The sequence below is a fragment of the Mytilus trossulus genome, chromosome 6, assembly GCF_036588685.1.
Source record: "Mytilus trossulus isolate FHL-02 chromosome 6, PNRI_Mtr1.1.1.hap1, whole genome shotgun sequence".
Lineage (NCBI taxonomy): Eukaryota > Metazoa > Mollusca > Bivalvia > Mytilida > Mytilidae > Mytilus > Mytilus trossulus.
In genome coordinates, this window is record NC_086378.1 from 26,314,230 (window position 1) to 26,336,887 (window position 22,658).

The window sequence follows — 22,658 nt, forward strand, 5'->3', positions numbered from 1 at the left end:
TTATAAGATTGAAAAAAAATTTTGAATACATGTTGTTTATAGTTTCTTTTGTGTATTTTTTTTATGTAACTTGATATGATTTTATGTTTTTTTTTAAGGGGACCTTTCCAGGATAGTCAGACTTAATTTGTAATAATCATCGAAAAGAAAACTTGTCAGTTATTTTTTTTCTAAGTTAGTATGCTATTTTATTTGTTTTCCCATTGATGACAAGTTGTCAAATATTAGAAATCTCAATATTTGTTCAGAATGCAGAAAATCTTGAACTCTTTGAGAGAGAAAAAAAGCTCCCAGTAGTCATGGTCAGATCAGAGAAATATAATACTTGTATTATATGTCTCTGGTCAGACATGTCAGATGGTAGTGTCACTCTCAAAATTTATGAAGCAAATTACATGGGATTACATGTTGGTTACTTGTTGATGAAAGTCTTTCGGTACCATCATGCCCATAGTGGACATAGCCGTATAGACCGTCCTTGCCTCTAATCTGACATGTCAGCTCCCTTTGTCCAGTATATGAGGGGGAATAGGAGGGGTCCTGATCCTTAAATCCTGCAGCAATTAAACAATACTACATACAATATCAATAGGCATTAGATTAATATCATCTTTTATTAATCAATCATTTGAATTAAGGAAAAATGTCCTTATAAATGAGTAATATGAACAATTTGACATAAGTATATTGTATGTTATAGCTTCAAATCGTTCATATTACTCATTATAATCTAAGTGTTTTTCTACACTTACTATTAAGTAACAGTTTGATATATTCATCCTCCGTTTTGCATTGTTTGTCATAATTTTTAAAATAGGACAATTTTGATATAAGAACATTTCTTTGTGATTCATATTTTGTGCAGTGCAAGATAAAATGTTTTTCGTATTCTATATTTTTATTATGACATAATTTGCACAACCTAGTATACTAATCTTTGCAAAGATATACCAGCTCTTGTTTACCAATCATGCATAGTACACCTTTGTTATTACAGAAAATATATTCCTGCATATAACCAAAGGGTGTTATTACAGCTTCTCTATATCTCTTTAGAGGCTTTGCTCTGACATGCATAACAATGTTGTTTAATTCATTGTAAGAAATGATGATCAGAGCTTGTAATGAGGCTCTGCACAAGATTCTAAGTGTCTCATTATAGTAAATAAACTCATCATAGATACCAGGACTAAATTTAGTATATAAACGCCAGTACATGCTTGTAATAACTAAGCCTTGTTATTACAGCTTAGTTTGCCCTTAAAGGCCTTGTCTCATTGATTTACCATGGTTGATCAAAATTGTATTGATGGAATTAGAAAATTAGTTATCAAGGTAATATCAATAAGCTACTGCACAAAGTTTTAAGAATTCCCAAGTGCCCATTTAAGATAAAATATATTTAACTGGTAACATACATATTTTATTACAGATTGAGGAAAAAAGAGTAGACAACTCATAAAAGTTTCTGTAATAACACATGGATGTTATTTTTTTCTGATAACTTATTTAAGTAAGACCCTTGACTGTATATATATAAATATGCAAATGAATATAATTAATAAATCATGTTTAGTACTTAACATATAGGTTAATTCATTTCCATTTGAAAAAATCTGTATGCATAGTCTTTAACTGTTTTCAAAATGAGTAGATATAAGATTAAACAGACTAAACTTCATACTTCATCATGTTCATCAAATTTGAAAAATCCAATATCAATTAAAGTCACATGCACATATAAGAGGGTAGTAATGCCCATCACCGTCAGGCACCATTTTATAGTAATTTTAGGTTACCATTAGAGTCAAATTGAATGAAATTTTACTGTGATTCATCAAAATAACCTTACCGTGATTCGTCAGAGGTCACAAACAATTATCGTTACCGTTATTTTTGGAAAAAGTTTAATGTGATTTCATGATTTGTCAAAATCATTCGATTGTTTTATCGTCCAAAAGACAGTGTACATTTTATAGTCATGCACCAAAAATTACTGTTAACAAAAATTCATTTGGCAAGAAATTTTACTGTGATTCGTCATGAAGGTACCTGGCCCATTACCTGACCCTCATATATAAGTGGACTTGCATAACATTGATTTCTCTCTGACTGACCTTTATGTTTAAATGAACAAAGATAACAGAAATTTTCAGACGCTGATGAGAGATATTCCTCTGCCCTACAACATGTACAATGGCTATATTAACATGATTAATGCCTGAATGCACAGTCATTATAAAATCATCAATTTTTCATTCAGAATTAAATTGTGATAAATCTATTTCTAGATATAGTTAATCAATCTGATGATTGACTTTCTCATAGTTGAGAGCGCCAACTAAACTCTAAAATTCAGGATTTGAATAGTTTAAGTTCAAGCCCTTGCAACATGAAAGAAGGAGTGATCAATCATGGGCAGGGCAGGAATTATTCTGGTCTGCGCCAAGAAAGATAATTGAAAAACAATATGAAAACACATCAAATTTGCCTTTGAAGGATACACATATAATATATAATACATGTAGCTAGCTAGCCTGAGGTATTCTATCACCTTATCAAATATATTTATCTCTGTTGCAGGAAACTGAGGCAATGGAAATATCACAGCTGATGAATCTTAAGAAATTTAACTTTAATTATATCATATTTATAGTACTGTGTGCAATAATAGCCTATGTTTTTCGGGCTGGTGACACTTACATAATGAAACCTGTATGGAGAAAAAGAGTAGAGCCTCACTACTATAGTAACAGGGACTATCCAACATTAGACGACAGGTTACCATCACCAATTATTACTGATTTAGAAGGTGATGGGGTGAATGAAATCATTCTTATATCGAACGACTATAAGTTGACGTCTCTAGCTCTTCCAGATAAAACCGAGGATGAAGATGATCTAACATTACCCCATGTTGTTGTTAAGAATAAAATACAGTTACCAATAGCAACCAAAGAAGATGGCGGAACAAGTAGGCCTGTTGTCATGTCTACTGGATTCACTGTGTCTTATCAATCCATGATTCAGATTAGGAAACAGGTACATTGGATTTGTATTTGCAATTGATGACAATGTAGAAATAGGCATGATAGGTGTTTGGGAGAAATTGTTATAAGTTCCTGGTGTTCATCATTAATTTTTATAATATTCATGATATAATTGAAATTATAAGGGTATCAAATAAGCTGAATTAAATGATGTGCTCCATATTTCATCAAAAAGGTAACTCTTGGAATAGAAGAACAGAAAGTTAGTACAAATCTGTTGAGATTCTAACCAATTTCAGCTGATCTAGGGGAATAATTTATAGAATATATTGTGCTGTATAATATACAAGATATATATACAACTTAGTTTGTTGATGCTACAAAGTCATTGCAAATAGATTTAAGTTGATGGATAGGAAATAAACATGAAAGGAGAATTGCTTGAAACAAAAGTAACATAACTTTAAAGATAATGAAAGATATAATATAATACCTCTAAAAACTACAATACTTAAGTAATCTGCATCCTTTATTGGTTGATATGTAAATTTTAACGCCATCTTCAGGACCTTTCTCTGGTTTGTTCATTGCTTGCTCGGTGATGCATTTTGTATTACAAATGAACAAATGCATATTCAGGATAATTACAACTAAATTCCACAAGAAATACATCCAATATATTACATTCTACTGTGATATTAAATGCTATTTATTATTTTTGCAGATCATAGTGATAGCCACTGATGACTGGCAGGTTTTCTGTTACTCACATGACTTCCAGTTACTATGGAAACAAAGACTGATGAACATTGCCCATGTACGATTGACCTACAAGATAAAAGCTATGGATGTTATGATCACATCACATAATGTCAGGAAAAATGACGAGGGACTGGTCATTATTGGAGGAAGTTTCTCACACACAGTACATGATACCAACACAACTAAAGTTTCAAAGTAAGTACTGTGTTCTGAGTACTGCTCAAGGAAATCATGTGTTCTGAGTATTGTTTAAGGATATCATATGTGTCACAGGGTTAATAGCCACTAGGTCTTTGTAACAGTAAATAGGGTGTTGAATATGTGACGAAATATAATGTAGCAAACCATTTGATTCACACTGAACAGTCAAGGGTCTAACTTAAATAAGTTATTAGAGAAAAATAACATACATGTTGTTATTGTGGGCTAAAATATCAAAAAACTGTAATAACATATGTATGTTACATGTTTCAAAGGGAAAATATACAACCTTTATTTTGTTAAATTTTTCTCCAGTTCTATTGATATTATAATTTTCTTTATGTATACTAATCTTTGCCAAGATATAACGACTCATAGTTTACCAATCATGCATAGCACACCTATGTTATTACAGAAACTGTATTTCTGCAATAACTAAAGGGTGTTATTACCGCTTCTCTATATTTCTTTAAAGACTTTGCTCTGACTTGCATAACCATTTATTTCCATTCATTGTAAGAAATAATGATCAGAGCTTGTAATGAGGCACTGCGCAAGATTCCAAGTGTCTCATTTACTTTCATATTGTAAGTTTCATTCTTGTGATAACCTAAGCCTTGTTATTATAGGTTAGTTTGCCCATTAAACATGTTAAAGATAAAATAATTATGATATATTTAACTGATAACAAACATATGTTATTACAGATTAAGGAAAAAAGAGTAGACAACTCATGCATGTTATTTTTCTCTGATAACTTATTTAAGTTAGACACTTGACTGCTGAAAGAACATAATTATAATAAACATTTATTTCAAATGTTAACTTGAAGTTTCCTTTTAAATTGAACTATGAATTGGATAGAAGTACATCATGATAAGGCCTAAAATAATATGTGCTTACCTGAAAGTAGGGGAAAAGTTAGGTGTCCCTTATGTAGCATGCCTGCTAAAGTGTGTGAAACTCATATAAGTTTGAGTTCACCGTATATATAGTGCTAGAAAAAGTGGCAGGGTTGCATGCATGATAACTTCCTGCAGAGTAGTTTTTTGCCTACAGTCTTTTTCTAAATGTCCGTGAATGAATGAATGAATGAATGAATGAATGAATGAATGAATGAATGAATGAATGAATGAATGAATGAATGAAGTAGACATATACATATAGTATATAACTGTACTCTAGTAAATAGCTACAGTGACATATGTTCTGAGTATTGTTTAAGGATATCATATGTTCTGAGTATTGATTAAGGATATTATGTGTTCTGAGTATTGTTTAAGATTATTATGTGTTCTGAGTATTGTTCAAGGATATCATGTGTTCTGAGTATTGTACTAGGATATCATGTGTCCTGAGCATTGTACTAGGATATCATATGTTCTGAGTATTGTATTAGGATATCATGTGTTCTGAGTATTGTACTAGGATATAATATGTTCTGAGTATTGTATTAGGATATCATGTGTTCTGAGTATTGTACTAGGATATCATGTGTTCTGAGTATTGTATTAGGATATCATGTGTTCTGAGTATTGTACTAGGATATCATGTGTCCTGAGCATTGTACTAGGATATCATATGTTCTGAGTATTGTATTAGGATATCATGTGTCCTGAGCATTGTACTAGGATATCATATGTTCTGAGTATTGTATTAGGATATCATGTGTTCTGAGTATTGTACTAGGATATAATATGTTCTGAGTATTGTATTAGGATATCATGTGTTCTGAGTATTGTACTAGGATACCATGTGTTCTGAGTATTGTTTCAAGGATATCATATGTTCTGAGTATTGTATTAGGATATCATGTGTTCTGAGTATTGTACTAGGATATCATATGTTCTGAGTATTGTATTAGGATATCATGTGTTCTGAGTATTGTTCTAGGATATCATGTGTTCTGAGTATTGTTCAAGGATACCATGTGTCCTGAGTATTGTACTAGGGTATCATGTGTTCTGAGTATTGTACTAGGATACCATGTGTTCTGAGTATTGTTCAAAGATATCATGTGTTCTGAGTATTGTACTAGGATATCATGTGTTCTGAGTATTGTACTAGGATACCATGTGTTCTGAATATTGTTCAAGGATATCATGTGTTCAGAGTATTGTTTCAAGGATATCATGTGTTCTGAGTATTGCACTAGGATATCATGTGTTCTAGCATATCATGTGTTCAGAGTATTGTTCAAGTATATCATGTGTTCTGAGTATTGTACTAGGATATCATGTGTTCTAGGATATAATTTGTTCTGAGTATTGTTCAAGGATATCATGTGTTCTGAGTATTGTACTAGGATATCATGTGTTCTGAGTATTGTACTAGGATATCATGTGTTCTGAGTATTGAACTAGGATATCATGTGTTCTGAGTATTGAACTAGGATATCATGTGTTCTGAGTATTGTACTAGGATATCATGTGTTCTGAGTATTGAACTAGGTTATTATATGTTCTGAGTATTGTACTAGGATACCATGTGTTCTGAGTATTGTTTAAGGATATCATGTGTTCAGAGTATTGTTTCAAGGATATCATGTGTTCTGAGTATTGCACTAGGATATCACATGTTCTAGGAAATCATGTGTTCTAGGATATCATGTGTTCTAGGATATCATGTGTTCAGAGTATTGTTCAAGGATATAATTTGTTCTGAGTATTGTTCAAGGATATCATGTGTTCAGAGTATTGTACTAGGGTATCATGTGTTCTGAGTATTGTACTAGGATATCATGTGTTCTGAGTATTGTTTAAGGATATCATGTGTTCAGAGTATTGTTTCAAGGATATCATGTGTTCTGAGTATTGCACTAGAATATCATGTGTTCTAGGAAATCATGTGTTCTAGGATATCATGTGTTCTAGGATATCATGTGTTCAGAGTATTGTTCAAGGATATCATGTGTTCTGAGTATTGTAATAGGATATCATGTGTTCTGAGTATTGAACTAGGTTATTATATGTTCTGAGTATTGTACAAGGATATTATGTGTTCTGCATATTGTACTAGGATATCATGTATCATGTGTTCTATGTATTGTACTAGGATATCATGTGTTCTTAGTATTGTATTAGGATATCATGTGTTCTGAGTATTGTACTAGGATTCAAGGACATCATGTGTTCTGAGTATTGTTCAATGATTTCTTGTGTTCTGAGTATTGTTCAGGGGTATCATGTGGTTTTGAAACCAGCAAGCAAATACATAATTCAGTAATTGTTTTTATGGCCTAATGAAGTTGTTGGTGCCATACAGTTTTACCCTTGTCAGAAATTCTGTCTTTCCGTCTTTCCCAGTAATTCTGTCATTCCATCATTCCGTCATTCCGCAACAAACCATTATACAGAGTTTTTTTTTCTAAATGCCTTCAGATATTGGGCTGATTTTTGGTTTGTGAGTTCACCATGCTGAGTTACATTTTAAGTTTTGTTCCACTTTGCTAATTTTTGCCGAAATTACAGGCTTTGGACTTTGATAAATTGTTGAAAGTAACAGTTATACAGACTTTTTTTCTAAACGCTTTCAGATATTGGGCTGATTTTTGGTATGTGAGTTACTCATGCTGAGTTACAAATCAAGTTAAATTTTGTTCCTCTCCATTAATTCTTGCTAAAATTAAGGGTTTACAACTTTGAAAATTGTTGAAAATCATAGTTATACAAACTTTTTTTTTATAGGCCTCCACATTTTGAGCAGAGTTTTGTTAACAGTTATACAGACTTTTTTATATGACGGCAAAATTTGAAAAAAATTTCGTCATATATTGCTATCACGTTGGCGTCGTTGTCTGCGTTGTCGTCGTCGTTGTCGTTGTCGTCCGAATACTTTTAGTTTTCCCACTCTAACTTTAGTAAAAGTGAATAGAAATCTATGAAATTTTAACACAAGATTTATGACCACTATAGGAAGGTTGGTATTGATTTTGGGAGTTTTGGTCCCAACATTTTAGGAATTAGGGGCCAAAAAGGGCCCAAATAAACATTTTCTTGGTGTTCGCATAGTAACTTTAGTTTAAGTAAATAGAAATCTATGAAATTTTAACACAAGGTTTATGACCACAAAAGGCAGATTGGGAATGATTTTGGGAGTTTTTTTCTAACTGTTTAGGAATAAGGGGCCAAAAAAGGGCCCAAATAAGCATTATTCTCGTTTTTTTCACAATAACTGTATTATAAATGAATAGAAATCAATGAAATGTAAACACAAGGTTTATGAACACAAAAGGAAGGTTGGGATTGATTTTGGGAGTTGAGATCCCAACAGTTTAGGAATTAGGGGCCAAAAAGGGGCCCAAATAAGCATTTTTCTTGGTTTTCACACCATAACTTTAGTATAAGTTAATAGAAATCTATGAAATTTAAACATAAGGTTTATGACCATAAAAGGAAAATTAGGATAGATTTTGGAAGTTTTGGTCCCAACAGTTTGGAAATAAGGGGCCCAAAGGGTCCAAAACTAAACTTTGTTTGATTTCTTCAAAAATGGAATAATTGGGGTTCTTTGATATGCCGAATCTAACTGTGTTTGTAGATTCTTAATTTTTGGTCCAGTTTTCAAATTGGTCTACATTAGGGTTCAAAGGGTCCAAAATTAAAGTTAGTTTGATTTTAACAAAAATTGAATCCTTGGGGTTCTTTGATATGCTGCATCTAAAAATGTACTTAGATTTTTGATTATTGGCCCAGTTTTTCAAGTTGGTCCAGATCAGGGTCCAAAATTAAACTTTGTTTGATTTAATCAAAAATTAAATAATTGGGGTTCTTTGATATGCCAAATCTAACTGTTAGTAGATTCTTAATTTTTAGTCCCGTTTTCAAATTGGTCTACATTAGGGTCCAAAGGGTCCAAAATTAAACTTAGTTTGATTTTAACAAAAATTGAATCCTTGGGGTTCTTTGATATGCTGATTCTAAACATGTACTTGGATTTTTGATTATGGGCAAAGTTTTCAATTTGGTCCAAATCAGGATTCAAAATTATTATATTAGGTATTGTGCAATAGCAAGAAATTTTCAATTACACAGTATTGTGCAATAGCAAGAAATTTTCAATTGCACAGTATTGTTCAATAGCAAGAAATCTTCAATTGACAGTATTGCGCAATAAGAAGAAATATCTAATTGCAAAATATTGTGCAATAGCAATCAATTTTCAATTGGAGTTATCTTTCTTTGTCGAGAATAGATATTTGTGCAATAGCAAGATATTTTCAATATTCTTTGAAAATTTGAGTTATCTTTCTTTGTCCAGAATAGTAGTGGAATCAACTTAAATCATTGTTTTATACACTATACAATGTATTTTCACTTTTACTACCAACTTATAAATTAAAACAATCTTTACCATTCAGTGATAACAAGCACTTTTTTTACATTTTAATATTTGAAGATGTATTTAAATGAGCAGTTATTTTTGCAAACTCCATTAGAAATTTGAATTGAGGTCAGTTTTGGAATAAGGGAAAGGGGGATGTGAAATCAAAATTGGGGGGGGGTCATTTTTTTTTTTTCAGATTTCATAAATTAAAAGAAAATTTCTTCAAACATTTTTTTGAGAGGATTAATATTCAACAGCATTGTGAATTGCTCAAAGGCAAAAATTTTTTTTTTTAAGTTCATTAATTAGACCACATTCATTCTGTGTCAGAAACCTATGCTGTGTCAACTATTTAATCACAATCCAAATTTAGAGCTGAATCCAGCTTGAATGTTGTGTCCATACTTTCCCCAACCGTTCAGGGTTCAACCTCTGCGGTCGTATAAAGCTGCGCCCTGAGGAGCATCTGGTTTATTTCTATAGGCCTCCACATTTTGAGCTGAGTTTTGGTAACAGTTAATTGAAAAGATGTTGATGTTAATTCTATGGTAGTCTTTGTAAAACTTATTCAATCTTTGTAGAGTGATATGTAGTTTGTCATGGTGTATAGACTTTTCTTTATGGATGAAGCACCATGTTAATCTCAAGTTGTATGTTATGTTGAGTGTTTGCTATCTCATTTGAATATGCACAGCATCTTTTAGTTATTATAATTTATCAATTACTTAAATGATAGTTTTCATATTATGCATAGAATTTCCTGTACTCTAAAAAATAAGAGGATGTGGTATGAATGCCATTGAGACAACTCTTCACCAGGGAATTGATATATATATTTTTTATTTTATATTTTTATAGTGGCACAACACTAGAGAATGCTACCAAGGAGGATAACTCTTTAACACATTTCTCTTCTTTTGCCATAAGTGCAAAAGATGGATCCACCAGGTGGCACCACTTACCAGGAGATTTTGGAGAGATAGATACATCAGTGAAGGTATTTAGTATTGCAGAAAAAGGGATAACTAATTCAAGGCTCTTTTGTTCAGAAGTTATTGTGCTGTTTTTATTTTTGATAATAATGTAACTGGGGGAGTATTGCAATTATAAGGACATGATAATTAATAATCTTTATGCAGATTTTCCTAAATGGCAATCTCTAGTATTTTTATTTTTTATTTTAGTTCATTAATATATTTCATAGTTTATTATAACTGAACTAGTACACATTTTTGTTAAGGGTCCAGCTGAAGCACAACTCAGGGAAGGGGATTTTCTTGCTGTTTTGAAGACCCATTGGTTGGCTTCGGTTGTTTTCAGCTCTTTGTTTGGGTTGTTGTCCCATTGACACATTCCACATTTCCATTCTCAATTTAAATCTCACATTTTTGTCCATCCTTCAAAAGATTGTAATAAAAAAGCATGCAATAATTTCTGAATTTACCAAATCTAAAAATAATGCTCACTTAAAATTCTCAATTTTGATGTAATGATGTATGAGACTTGTATACAATCAACAAAATTAACAGCAATCCAAGTATGTCAGAATCATGTTTGTTAACAATGATTATTTACATTTTGTTCTGGTCTGTGGCTCCGTTCGTTCATTCGTCCGTCTGTGCGTCTGTTCAGGTTAAAGTTTTTGGTCAAGGTAGTTTTTGATGAAGCTGAAGTCCAATCAACTTGAAACTTACTACACATGTTGCTTATGATATGATCTTTCTAATTTTGAAGCCAAATTAAACTTTTGACTCCAATTTCATGGTCCACTGAACATAGAAAATGAAAGTGGGAAATTCTGGTTAAGGTTTTTGGTCAAGGTAGTTTTTGATGAAGCTGAAGTCCAATCAACTTGAAACTTAGTACACATGTTCTCTATAGTATGATCTTTCTAATTTTAATGCCAAATTAGATTATTGCCCAATTTTATGGTCCATGGAACATGAAAAAGGATAGTGCAAGTGGGGCATTCGTGTACTTTGGACACATTCTTGTTTAATTGCTGGAATGAATGAAAAATGTAAATCAAGTCAAATTGATGGAAGGAATCCTACAAACATGGGATTATAATATAGGTATGCTGTCAGACATAAAGGAGAGACTTCTAATAATCTTATAACCTTGTTAGGACTTGTGCTGTTTTCCATTCAAGTAGGACTCAATTCATGGCTTTTTCACACTACTTTATAAATGATATGCTATCAGTATCAATTAAAAGTACATATTGAGTCGATATTCTAATAAATGTTTAATAAAGAATAAGTGTCTGACAGTTTAAAAAAATTGTAATATTTTATGACTACTATTCTAAACTCTCAAAACGATTATTTTAAGCTTCCTGTGTTTTATTTTTACAGACTTTTTCTTGAAGTTACATTTCCAATTTAAAACGATATTTTTCATCCTAATTTATATCATCCTTATGGATTTCTGACATTGTACAATTGAGTTAAGACATACAAAAATTTATATAAAACACAAAATAAAAAAAAAATTGGTTACCATGAAAATAAATGAATCCACAATGAGGTTATTGTACCCTGTTTTTTTCATTACAAATTAGGATATACATGGTGACCATCATTGGAAGTTAGCTCTGAAGAGACATAGGCTCCATGTAGGAGAAAGTCCTTGGAATCTTTATAAACAGGAAATCTGGAAATATCTGGTAAGGTCATGAAGGTAGAAAATTATAATAGATTTTAAATATTTTTGAATATTTATGATTCACACTACATACATGTGTCATGTTGGTAAAGATTTTTAAAATAAGTAACAAAAGTACTCACCATTAGCATTGTATCAAATTGAAATTATTATCCTAATCAATAAGTCAGGTACTATTTATATTGCCATTGACTAGAGATAATTGATAAAAATGACAAAAACACAAAAGCAATAAAAAAAAACCCATAAAAATTACAAAGCAACATGTATATATATGTGTCCCTTGATAGACAATGAAAATGCATTCAAAGGGTAAAAGAATATTCATATTTGCTGAAAGCAAGCTCATAATTATACTATCCTGCTCAAATATCATCATGCTTACCTACACTATAATGTTGGTGGCTGTATTTTCAGAGTACATTTTTTTTTAAAGCAGCCTCATTTCCATTCTCAATTTTATCATAGATAAAAGTAATGTTTTTGTCACAGATGATTTTAATGATAAAATTGTACTTGCAGCCACATTTCTGGAATAGTCTAGAAGATACAAAGATAAAATTAGGTCGTTTTCAAAAACAAGATGAGGCTATTATGGATAATCAACAACAACAAAAATCTGCTCTCAGACCAGAACATATAATGGGATATGCTTATGGTGGTCAGCGACCGCACACAGATGATGAACATATAGTCAATCCTAATGTAGTGGTCATCCATAATCATAACGGACTTGAGGTCCTTAATCTACTGACAGGACAACCAGTGACACAGTTTCCTTTAGGATCTGATGGCGCCATCTATATTGATATTGATTACGATGGTTACGTTGATAGAGTTTCATGGGGAGCAGAAGAAGGACGTAGCCCCTGTTATGTTGATATCTGGAGATTACAACCTGTAAAGGAGAAAATGGAAGGACTAGCTGTATGTAAACTTTTCCGTGTCTTTTTCTCCTCGTCGTGGGCTTATGATGAGGATATTCTTAAGAAGTTACCACCCATACTCATTAAAAGGTAAACATACTCATTCAAAAGGTTCTGTCTTGAAAAAAAAACACATAGTTAAAGCTTAAAAAAATATTTGAAAAAATGATATTTAAAATTTACTGTTTCTTAATGGTTATAATTGATTTCAGCTGAAGACTTATAACAGTCAGTTAATAATCTGCCATATTTTCTCATTTTGAAATGAGCAGACAGTTCTAGATGACTTTTCATTTTTGCTTCTGTGTTTTTTTTATACTGTCACATTGATAACCCCTACACCTAGTTTTATTCTTATTATTTACTCTTGAATTGACAAATCTTTAACATATAGATATAGACTTAAAAATTGAAAATATAAATTGTGAAGGGTTTAACAGACAACAACTTGACCAAAGAGCAGAAAACAACTGAAGGCCGCCAATGGTTCTTCAACACAGTGAGAAAATCCCTCACCCAGAGGCAAGCTTCAGCTGTCCCCTAAACAAAAATGTGTATTCTTAACTGCAAAACATACATATGAACTAGGGTCCATCTAAAACTTGCAGTGAGGTGAGTGTTTTTTTGCTCCCTGTTGAAAAGCTTCATGTGACTTTGAGATGAAGAACAGCAATAAACTGACTGTTCCTTTACTTTTTGTGTGTTTTTATTGTTATGCATGTTCTGATTTTCTGTCATGGATGAATTTTCGATATCCTTTGTTTTTCTATAAAAATTGAAAATTACACAAGACTAATGTTCTTTGTTTACAGTATATCAAGAAAGACCGGTATTCTGAGGCATTTACTGGGACATCATTTACCAACTAGTAAACAACCCTATGACATCATCACAATGGGTAGTTATGGTAGAGTATCATCGTATGACAAAGAAGGAAATGTCAACTGGCAGGTACTGATTATTAAAACTTTATTAATCATTTTGTTCATGAATTTGAAGGACTTTATAACATTTTTGGGTAGTTATTTCCATATGAGTTCTGCTTAAGGATGTACTTGGATGAGGTTATTTGTGTCAGATGTTATGACTCCTTAGTTGTTTCTTTTTATGAAACTAGGTAAAATATTTTGCCCCATACCACTCTTTTATCTTTTGAAATTAGACTTACTGGCTCATAAAAAGTCATTAACCAAAATTAAAGCAGATTCTTGATTTTCTTTCTATTGATTTGAGACCCAAAAAACACCAATGCAAATATAAGGTAAAAGTCTGATTCAGCCTTTTCCCGCCATATTTTTAAAATCAAATATCTCCAAAGGAGCTCCATGACTTATCAATATTTTTTAGCCTTTTTTTTATCCTTACTAAATGATTTTCCGGCCTATAGTATCAATTTAAATTCCTAATCTATTTAATTTCATCTTGTTTCATCCTTAAGGGTCTAGCTCCAAGCTAGATGAATGATAAAATTGAGAATGGAAATGGAAATGTCTTGTCAAGATAATATTCTTGTTAAGTTACAAAGATTCTTAAAATTAACAGGCAAAACCAGATATGCTGACCATTTGTTTTTGCAACATGATTTTAAAGTTTTCATTATTAAATTATTAAACTTGTTTGTATGTTTTTAGGTTGGAACACCAGCCAGTTGGTCTGTAGAATCACAAGATAGAAAGAGGGAAGTAGACAGCGAGCCAGAGAAGTTACAACAATATATGGACAGTTTTTATCCTAGTAGGCAACTTATGTCACTGCAGGTCTATGGTCACAAGGTATTACAATTCTCTATTTCTTTCTCTCTCTCTCTGCATATTTGTTTTTATGCCCCACCTACGATAGTAGAGGGGCATTATGTTTTCTGGTCTGTGCTTCCGTTTGTCTGTTTGTTCGTCTGTCCGTCCGTCTGTCTGTTCATTCATCCGTCTGTCCCGCTTCAGGTTAAAGTTTTTGGTCAAGGTAGTTTTTTGATGAAGTTGAATTCCAATCAACTTGAAACTTAGTATACATGTTCCCTTTGATAAGATCATTCTAATTTTAATGCCAAAATTACAAATTTTATTTATTTCCTTAAGTAGCTGTTACTTTATCATATGGTACAAAAATCATTCCAAAAAATCAATTCGTGTTGGCCCCAGGTGACTTTTAAAATGTAGATATCATTGAAAAAGCTCCAAATTATCTCCCGTTGGTTCAAAAATGCCATTTTTTTGCATTAAAATTGAAATATCTTTTTTAACTCATCTGTGACCTATTTTTTTATTGTTGTTTTCGAATAAGCTGTACATAAACTAAATAATTGTAAAATTTAAGCGATTTCTGTAATTTAGTTCTTTTTTTATTTGGTTATTACCACTATGTCTCCTATTAGTTCAACAGGACAAAAGGACATTAACAAAAATGTATGCTTCTTTCGAAGGCAAATTGTGAGGGTAAATGAACAGTGACCCCATTTTTTATTTAATTTTTAGCTCACCTGGCCCGAAGGGCCAAGTGAGCTTATGCCATCACTTGGCATCCGTCGTCGTCCGTCGTCGTAAACTATTTCAAGAATCTTCTCCTCTGAAACTACTGGGCCAAATACTTCCAAACTTTAACTGAATGTTCCTTAGGGTATCTAGTTTATAAATTGTATTGGAAGTTTTGATCTATCAACAAACATGGTCGCCATTGCTAAAAATAGAACATAGGGGTCAAATGCAGTTTTTGGGTTATAACTCAAAAATCAAAGCATTTAGAGCAAATCTGACATGGGGTAATATTGTTTATCAGGTCAAGATCTATCTGCCCTGAAATTTTCAGATGAATCAGACAACCCGTTGTTGGGTTGCTGCCCCTGAATTGGTAATTTTAAGGAAATTTTGCTGTTTTTGGTTATTATCTTGAATATTATTATAGATAGATATAAACTGTAAACAGCAATAATGTTCAGCAAAGTAAGATTTACAAATAAGTCAACATGACAGAAATGGTCAGTTGACCCCTTTAGGAGTTATTGCCCTTTATAGTCAATTTTTAACCATTTTTCGTAAATCTTAGTAATCTTTTACAAAAATCTTCTCCTCTGAAACTACTGGGTCAAATACTTCCAAACTTTAACTGAATGTTCCTTATGGTATCTTGTTTGTAAATTGTATCCGAAGTTTTGATCGATCAACAAACATGGTCGCCATTGCTAAAAATAGAACATAGGGGTCAAATACAGTTTTTGGCTTATAACTCAAAAACCAAAACATTTAGAGCAAATCTGACGTGGATCAATATTGTTTATCAGGTCAAGATCTATCTGCCCTGAAATATTCAGATGAATCAGACAACCCTTTGTTGGGTTGCTGCCCCTGAATTGGTAATTTTAAGGAAATTTTGCTGTTTTTGGTTATTATCTTGAATATTATTATAGATAGAGATAAACTGTAAACAGCAATAATGTTCAGCAAAGTAAGATTTACAAATAAGTCAACATGACAGAAATGGTCAGTTGACCCCTTTAGGAGTTATTGCCCATTATAGTCAATTTTTAATCATTTTTCGTAAATCTTAGTAATCTTTTACAAAAATCTTCTCCTCTGAAACTACTGGGCCAAATACTTCCAAACTTTAACTGAATGTTCCTTAGGGTATTTAGTTTGTAAATTGTATCCGAAGTTTTGATCTATCAACAAACATGGTCGCCATTGCTAAAAATAGAACATAGGGGTCAAATGCAGTTTTTGGCTTATAACTCAAAAACCAAAGCATTTTGAGCAAATCTGACATGGGGTAATAATGTTTATCAGGTCAAGTACTTCAGCAAAGTAAGATCTACAAATAAGTTAATTTGACCAAAATTGTCAATTGACCCCTTAAGGAGTTATTGCCCTTTAAAGACTTTTTTCACAATTTTTTCATCATGTTGACTTACTTTAAAAAAATCTTCTCCTTTGAAACGGCTGTATCAATTTCAGCCAAACTTAGGCTAAATGAGTTTCAGAGTATCTAGTATAAATTTTATATTTTATTTCCTTGTATGTCAAGAAACATAGCTCCTATGGCTAAAATAGAACATAGGATAAAAAGGTTATTTTTTTTGGCTTTAGAAGAAAATAGGACGATCCAAAGAACATTTAAATAAATTGAAAAGCCAAAATAATCATTGATGAGAGATTTAACCAAAAGAATTAAGGTGAGCGATTCAGGCTCTTGAGAGCCTCTTGTTCTATTAAGTATACTATAAAGTTCATGTACATAGAAAATATAGAGAAATCCTATATAAGAAAATAAAAAATGATTTAGACCCTTGAGCCTAGCCCCCTTAATAGTTATTTATCTAGATAAAGGCACTTCAATTGCTGTTTTAAAAGACACTGACTTTCTGCCTTTTTTTTGTAATTTGATACCATATTTGTTACTGACTTCTTAATTACATGAAATTTGGATTTAAATTTTTCCTGTCCTTTACATTTGGTTTCTCAACTTGAAATAAAAAATGAATCAAATGCTTGGTCCAGAAATGAAAAAGTACCAGTGAAATTGCATACAGAAGTGAATCTCTATGAAGCATTTATAAATGTTATAAACAAATAAGTGTGATGACAAGACAGTTATTTCATGTATGCATTTTCACTGCAAAATAACATTTATTTCAACATATAATGAACCATGTAGTTAATTGATTATTATTCCTACAGTCTAAAAAAAAAAGAAGATAAATTTTTAACACATGAACATCAAAATTTAGGCTTGTATATCAATGAAAAATACTTTTGTGTTGCAGGATGCCATGGTGATGTCTGGCTGGTCAAATATAGCCATTGTTGACCTTAAAGAAGGAAATCTGCTAGCCTCTCATTCGTTACCATGTCAACCCAGTAGTCCTCTTGTTGTAGGGGACTTTGATAATGATGGATTAAATGATATTATAGTAACATGTAAATTAGGGTGAGATATATCTAAAGTGTGATAAGATTATAATGAAATCCAATAAAATACAATTTTGACAATTTTATGGGTGTAGGTGAACTAGTACTGTAAATTCAGACAGTATTGTCTGCATTTAATATTTCAAATTGAGCAGAATGAACTAAAACACGAGAGTTGGTATTGCACTTTCTGGAAAATCTGTATACAAATATTTGCATCTGGTAAAAGACTGAGTCCTCATCATTGTGAACCTCATTCAGTCACATCATTCCCATTAATAAAGACATCACATTACATTACTTTGCATTTACAGTAATTTGATAGTTTAAAGAGGTACACATTTTCTATTGGCTTGTATAGAATCCAGGAAATCAAATATCAACAAACATACAATTTTTCTTCAATTAATGAAAATTTGTACCTAAAGAAATAAATTAATTCACAAAATAAGATTTTTTCACCTTTGACTTTCATATTACAGAACATTTAAGTAATCTGCAATAGTACTGTTTGATTTCATTCCCTTGAAACATTTAACCATTATAAGATGTCAAAAGTGAATCTTCATAAATAAAAATTTATACCAGGCTATAATTTCAGAAGCTTTTGCATGCATTTATTGTACAGATTTTTTAACAGTGGACAAAAATGCAAGATTATTTATTGAGATTTCATGAATTATGTGGTACAATTAATCCTTAAAATTTTCAAAGAGTTTATATTATTGTTAAACATATCCTATTACCATTTTCACAATAATAAAATCAATGAAAGAATTGCTGAATATACAGATTTATGGTGTTTATGACGATTTGCTTGCTAATATTCTTCCTGAAAATGCTAAATTAAAAATTCAACTACCAGTATTCTATAGTATACTAAAAAATCTGACTTGTTGCCATCCAGTAATAATAGTCAGTAATCAAATTCTCAGCAAAACTGCTTATTTTCATAAATTATAAAAATTTGATTGGACAGAAATAATTGCTTCCTCATGTAACTTAACAATCTTGAAAATATGGTATTGTTTGACATTTCAGGTACCTTGGTTTTTCAATACATCATCATACAAACCATATCTACACCATGTTGTATGCTGGGATGGTATTTGGTGCTATTTTAATCCTGTCCTGGTTATGTTCGCCTGCCACATACTACAGTAATGAGAAAGAGGAAGACAGTGATAGTGAGGAGGACAGAATGGACGATTATTGAAACAGGGATACAGTTATGTTTTATACTGATTCCAGTAGACAAGACAATGCTTGAGCTCTTAGGGAACAAATCATGGTTGTGAAGTCTAGCTTTGAAAGTAGTGTAAGAAGAGAGTTGTAAAGGAAGTATGTGCATGGATGAAATGGAAATAAATAGCTATTTCATGCTGAATAAAAAAAATGATAACCTGGATGTTGCTTTTTTACAAATTTAGATGAAACACAGTAAATGATGAGCTTCAAGCAAGAAAACAAATGAAATAAAGATTGCAAACAGGGTGCATAAAAATAACCCTTTACCACACTCTGTCAAGAAGGCAGACATTGTGGAAAGAATTTTTTAATTTAAATTGAAAATAATGTTGAAATAACAGAAAGTCTATGCGTTTACTTTTTTACATTGGCTAGAGGTATAGGGGGAGGGTTGAGATCTCACAAACATGTTTAACCCCGCCGTATTTTTGCGCCTGTCCCAAGTCAGGAGCCTCTGGCCTTTGTTAGTCTTGTATTATTTTATTTTAGGTTCTTGTGTACAATTTGGAAATTAGTATGGCGTCCATTATCACTGAACTAGTCTATATTTGTTTAGGGGCCAGCTGAAGGACGCCTTCGGGTGCGGGAATTTCTCACTACATTGAAGACCTGTTGGTGACCTTCTGCTGTTGTTTTTTTCTATGGTCGGGTTGTTGTCTCTTTGACACATTCCCCATTTCCATTCTCAATTTTATTATGTTATACTTAAATTTATTGAAAATTCTAAAAAGAAAATGTGAAAAATTGCCAAGGCATTCCGTGGGCAGTATCATTGTCTGTCTGTGCCTTAATCAGTGCATAGCATTGCCATAAAATTTAAAACACATGATTCCAATCTAGCAGTGTAGCTGAATTATGATAGCAGGAAGAAAACGCCTTTCACTGCCATTTATAAGATTTATTTGGTGTTTTTATATGAGAAAGTAGATTTAAAATATTTCAGAAATATTAACTGAATATTCAGACAAGGTATTGTGAAAATTAGAATAATTAAGGTTTTATCAGAACTGAGGTTTGATAAATCCTCCTGCATAAGAAAATGCCTATACCAAATTAGGAACATGACAATTTTTTTATATTGTTAAGATGTGTTTGAGCTATGGATTTTGTCATTTTTTGAAGGACTTTTTGTGTTGAATTTCCCTTGCAGTTTGGAAGTATTGTTAATTTACTTTTTGATATTATCTTGATTTATTTCGTATTTTGATTACACAACTGGCAATTGAACCTTACCCTATATTCCACTGTTAATGGTGAATGGGTGTTTATCTTTCATTATTTCATATATCCATTTGGAACACTTAATTTCTAATTTGTTATATTACTAGCAAACTATAAGATCATTATATTGAGTACATCTGTTTTGATTTTTTATCAAGAACAATTTTGTTGTTTCTCATAATCATTTTGTTATCAAGCATATGGATGTAGGTCAAACTATCAGATTGATTTTTTATCAAGAACATTTTGTTGTTTCTCATAATCATTACATTATCAAGCGAATTGATGGTAGTCAAACTACCAGATCATTTTATTGTGTATATCTGATTTAATTTTGTTCTAACACATAATGTTGTTGTTTCCCTTAAACAAGAATAACACTTGAACTGAGGTTAAGCACATTATGATCTCAATTTTGTTTTTTAAATAAAACTGAACGAATAAAAGAATTTAACCTATTGACCTTGTTATTATCTATGGGATTACATATTTTGTGTGTGGAAAATTATTTGTATTACTCAAATTATAATTCTAGGTTGGTTGGTTGATTCAATACTTAGACTTGAGAGTTGAAAGTTAAGTTAATGTCAGAAGAATAATAGGGGAATGTTTCATATAATTGAAATTCTCTAAAGTGTATGATACTACTGTTTTTATGATATTGACATAATATAGAAATAATGGGGTATGATTGTCAATGAGACAACTATTCACAAGTTCAAATGACACACAAATTAACAGCTATAGGTCATTGTACAGTCTTCAACAGTGAACAGTAAGTCCATACTGCATAGTCAGCTTTTTTAAAAGGTCCAGAAATCACAAATGTAAAAAAAATCAAATGAAAAAAACTAATGGCCTTATAATGTACAACAAAATGAAAGAAAAAACAAATATTTAACACAGCAACAAACACAACCACCAAATTACAGGCTCCTGACATGGAACAGGCACATACATACATAATATGGGAAGTAAAACTTGTCAGTGGGATGCCAACCCTCCCCTAATCTAAGACTGGCATAACAGTTAAACATCAGAACAAACCAAACAAATCAGTTGAAACAGGCTTAGCTCATCAGATGGGTACAAATAGAAACTCATATAACAAAATCATGTGGACGTGACTGAATACTAGGGCATCCCTACAACAAAAAGTAATGAAGCTAAGATCTAAGAGTTTTTACAGTTAATGACAGCTAGTTCAAAGCCAATAATAACTATTTAAAAAAAAATGGTCATCTAAGATTAAATAAGACCTTTTATTTGTGTATATAGACTACTGTAGCTGTATATTTTAAGCTTGACATATTTTAAACATAGGTTTAGTTTATCCACCAACGTGTGATAGAGAAATACTTGTAGACAGAAACCAGAAATTTAGAATTAACATAGTCTTAGCTTAAAATGCAATACTGATATTGTCATTGTAATTAAAAATAAGCAAGGCTTTCAGCTATAGCATTATAATTTGATTATAATTAAGCTTAACAATCTACCTGGTTCCAATCACTTTGTATTCGTCAAAATTTCCTTCTTTCATCTTTAATATAAGAACCTTCTTTTGAAAAAACTTGGTCAACCAATTTCACATAATTTAGGATTGTTCCATAATTTCTTGAAAGCCTAGGTACATTGACAAAATTGTAAACAGCTAAAATGTAAGTCAAGCAATTAGATATATATATATAAAAAAACAATTGTCAGTTATCTTCAATGGACCCTTAATGGATAAACGTTGTATCTTGTCAATAAGTTTGAAAAAACCCATCTGCATTTTAATGTGAACAACTGTGCCAATTTTCTAGCTATTTTTTTCTTGATTAATACCAGACTGATAAAACAAGAACTTCTGTGGAAGAATGTAAAAAGCATGCCTATCACTTCTGGATCCCCTATATAGATGATGTCACCTCTAAATAATTAAAAGTTTGGTGAATATGTTGACCAACAGTTGAGAACAAAACTTCACGACAATAAAGTGAAGTTTCAACTTTTGTGCAACAGTAGTATACCGGTGTTCAAAAGTCATAAGTTGATTGAGAGAAAACAAATCTGGGATACAAACCAAAACCGAGGTACAGACAGGTGTGTTGAACTAATGACAGGACGATTGCCGGATAGTGACAGGACGATTGACCGGATAGTAACAGGACAATGGACCGGATAGTGACAGGACGATTGACCTGATAGTGACAGGACGATTGACCAGATAGTGACATGACGATAAACCGGATAGTGACAGTACGATGGACCGGATAGTGACAGGACGATTGACCGGATAGTGACATGACGATTGCCCGGATAGTGACAAGACGATTGACCGGATAGTAACAGGACAATGGACCGGATAGTGACAGGACGATTGACCAGATAGTGGCAGGACGATTGACCAGATAGTGACATGACGATTGACCGGATAG

At 31.9% G+C, this 22,658-nt stretch overlaps 1 protein-coding gene across 3 annotated transcripts; it reads left to right on the forward strand.

The window, feature by feature from the left end:
• The first annotated feature begins 127 nt into the window (after positions 1-127).
• On the forward strand, positions 128-20,693 carry LOC134721003 (uncharacterized). Of its 3 annotated transcripts, none has more exons than XM_063583646.1 (10): positions 128-174; positions 2,584-3,042; positions 3,715-3,947; positions 10,137-10,275; positions 11,842-11,946; positions 12,468-12,961; positions 13,684-13,822; positions 14,503-14,643; positions 17,622-17,785; positions 18,808-20,693. In XM_063583646.1, exons 2-10 carry the CDS (start codon positions 2,596-2,598, stop codon positions 18,980-18,982), a joined length of 2,037 nt encoding a protein of 678 aa, XP_063439716.1. In that variant the 5' UTR covers positions 128-174; positions 2,584-2,595; the 3' UTR covers positions 18,983-20,693. The 3 variants fall into 3 exon arrangements, with proteins under 3 accessions (XP_063439716.1, XP_063439715.1, XP_063439714.1); XM_063583645.1 differs by lacking the exon at positions 128-174 and adding an exon at positions 217-302; XM_063583644.1 differs by lacking the exon at positions 128-174 and adding an exon at positions 1,040-1,335.
• Positions 20,694-22,658: the final 1,965 nt, after the last annotated feature.

Bases quoted from the DNA above. Each gene is read 5' to 3' on its own strand.
- LOC134721003 (XM_063583644.1), top strand. From the start codon at position 1,288: ATGGTTGATCAAAATTGTATTGATGGAATTAGAAAATTAGTTATCAAG. The intron at 1,336-2,583 runs GTAATATCAATA...TCTCTGTTGCAG, and splicing joins TTAGAAAATTAGTTATCAAG to GAAACTGAGGCAATGGAAAT. The intron at 10,276-11,841 runs GTATTTAGTATT...ATTACAAATTAG, and splicing joins AGATAGATACATCAGTGAAG to GATATACATGGTGACCATCA.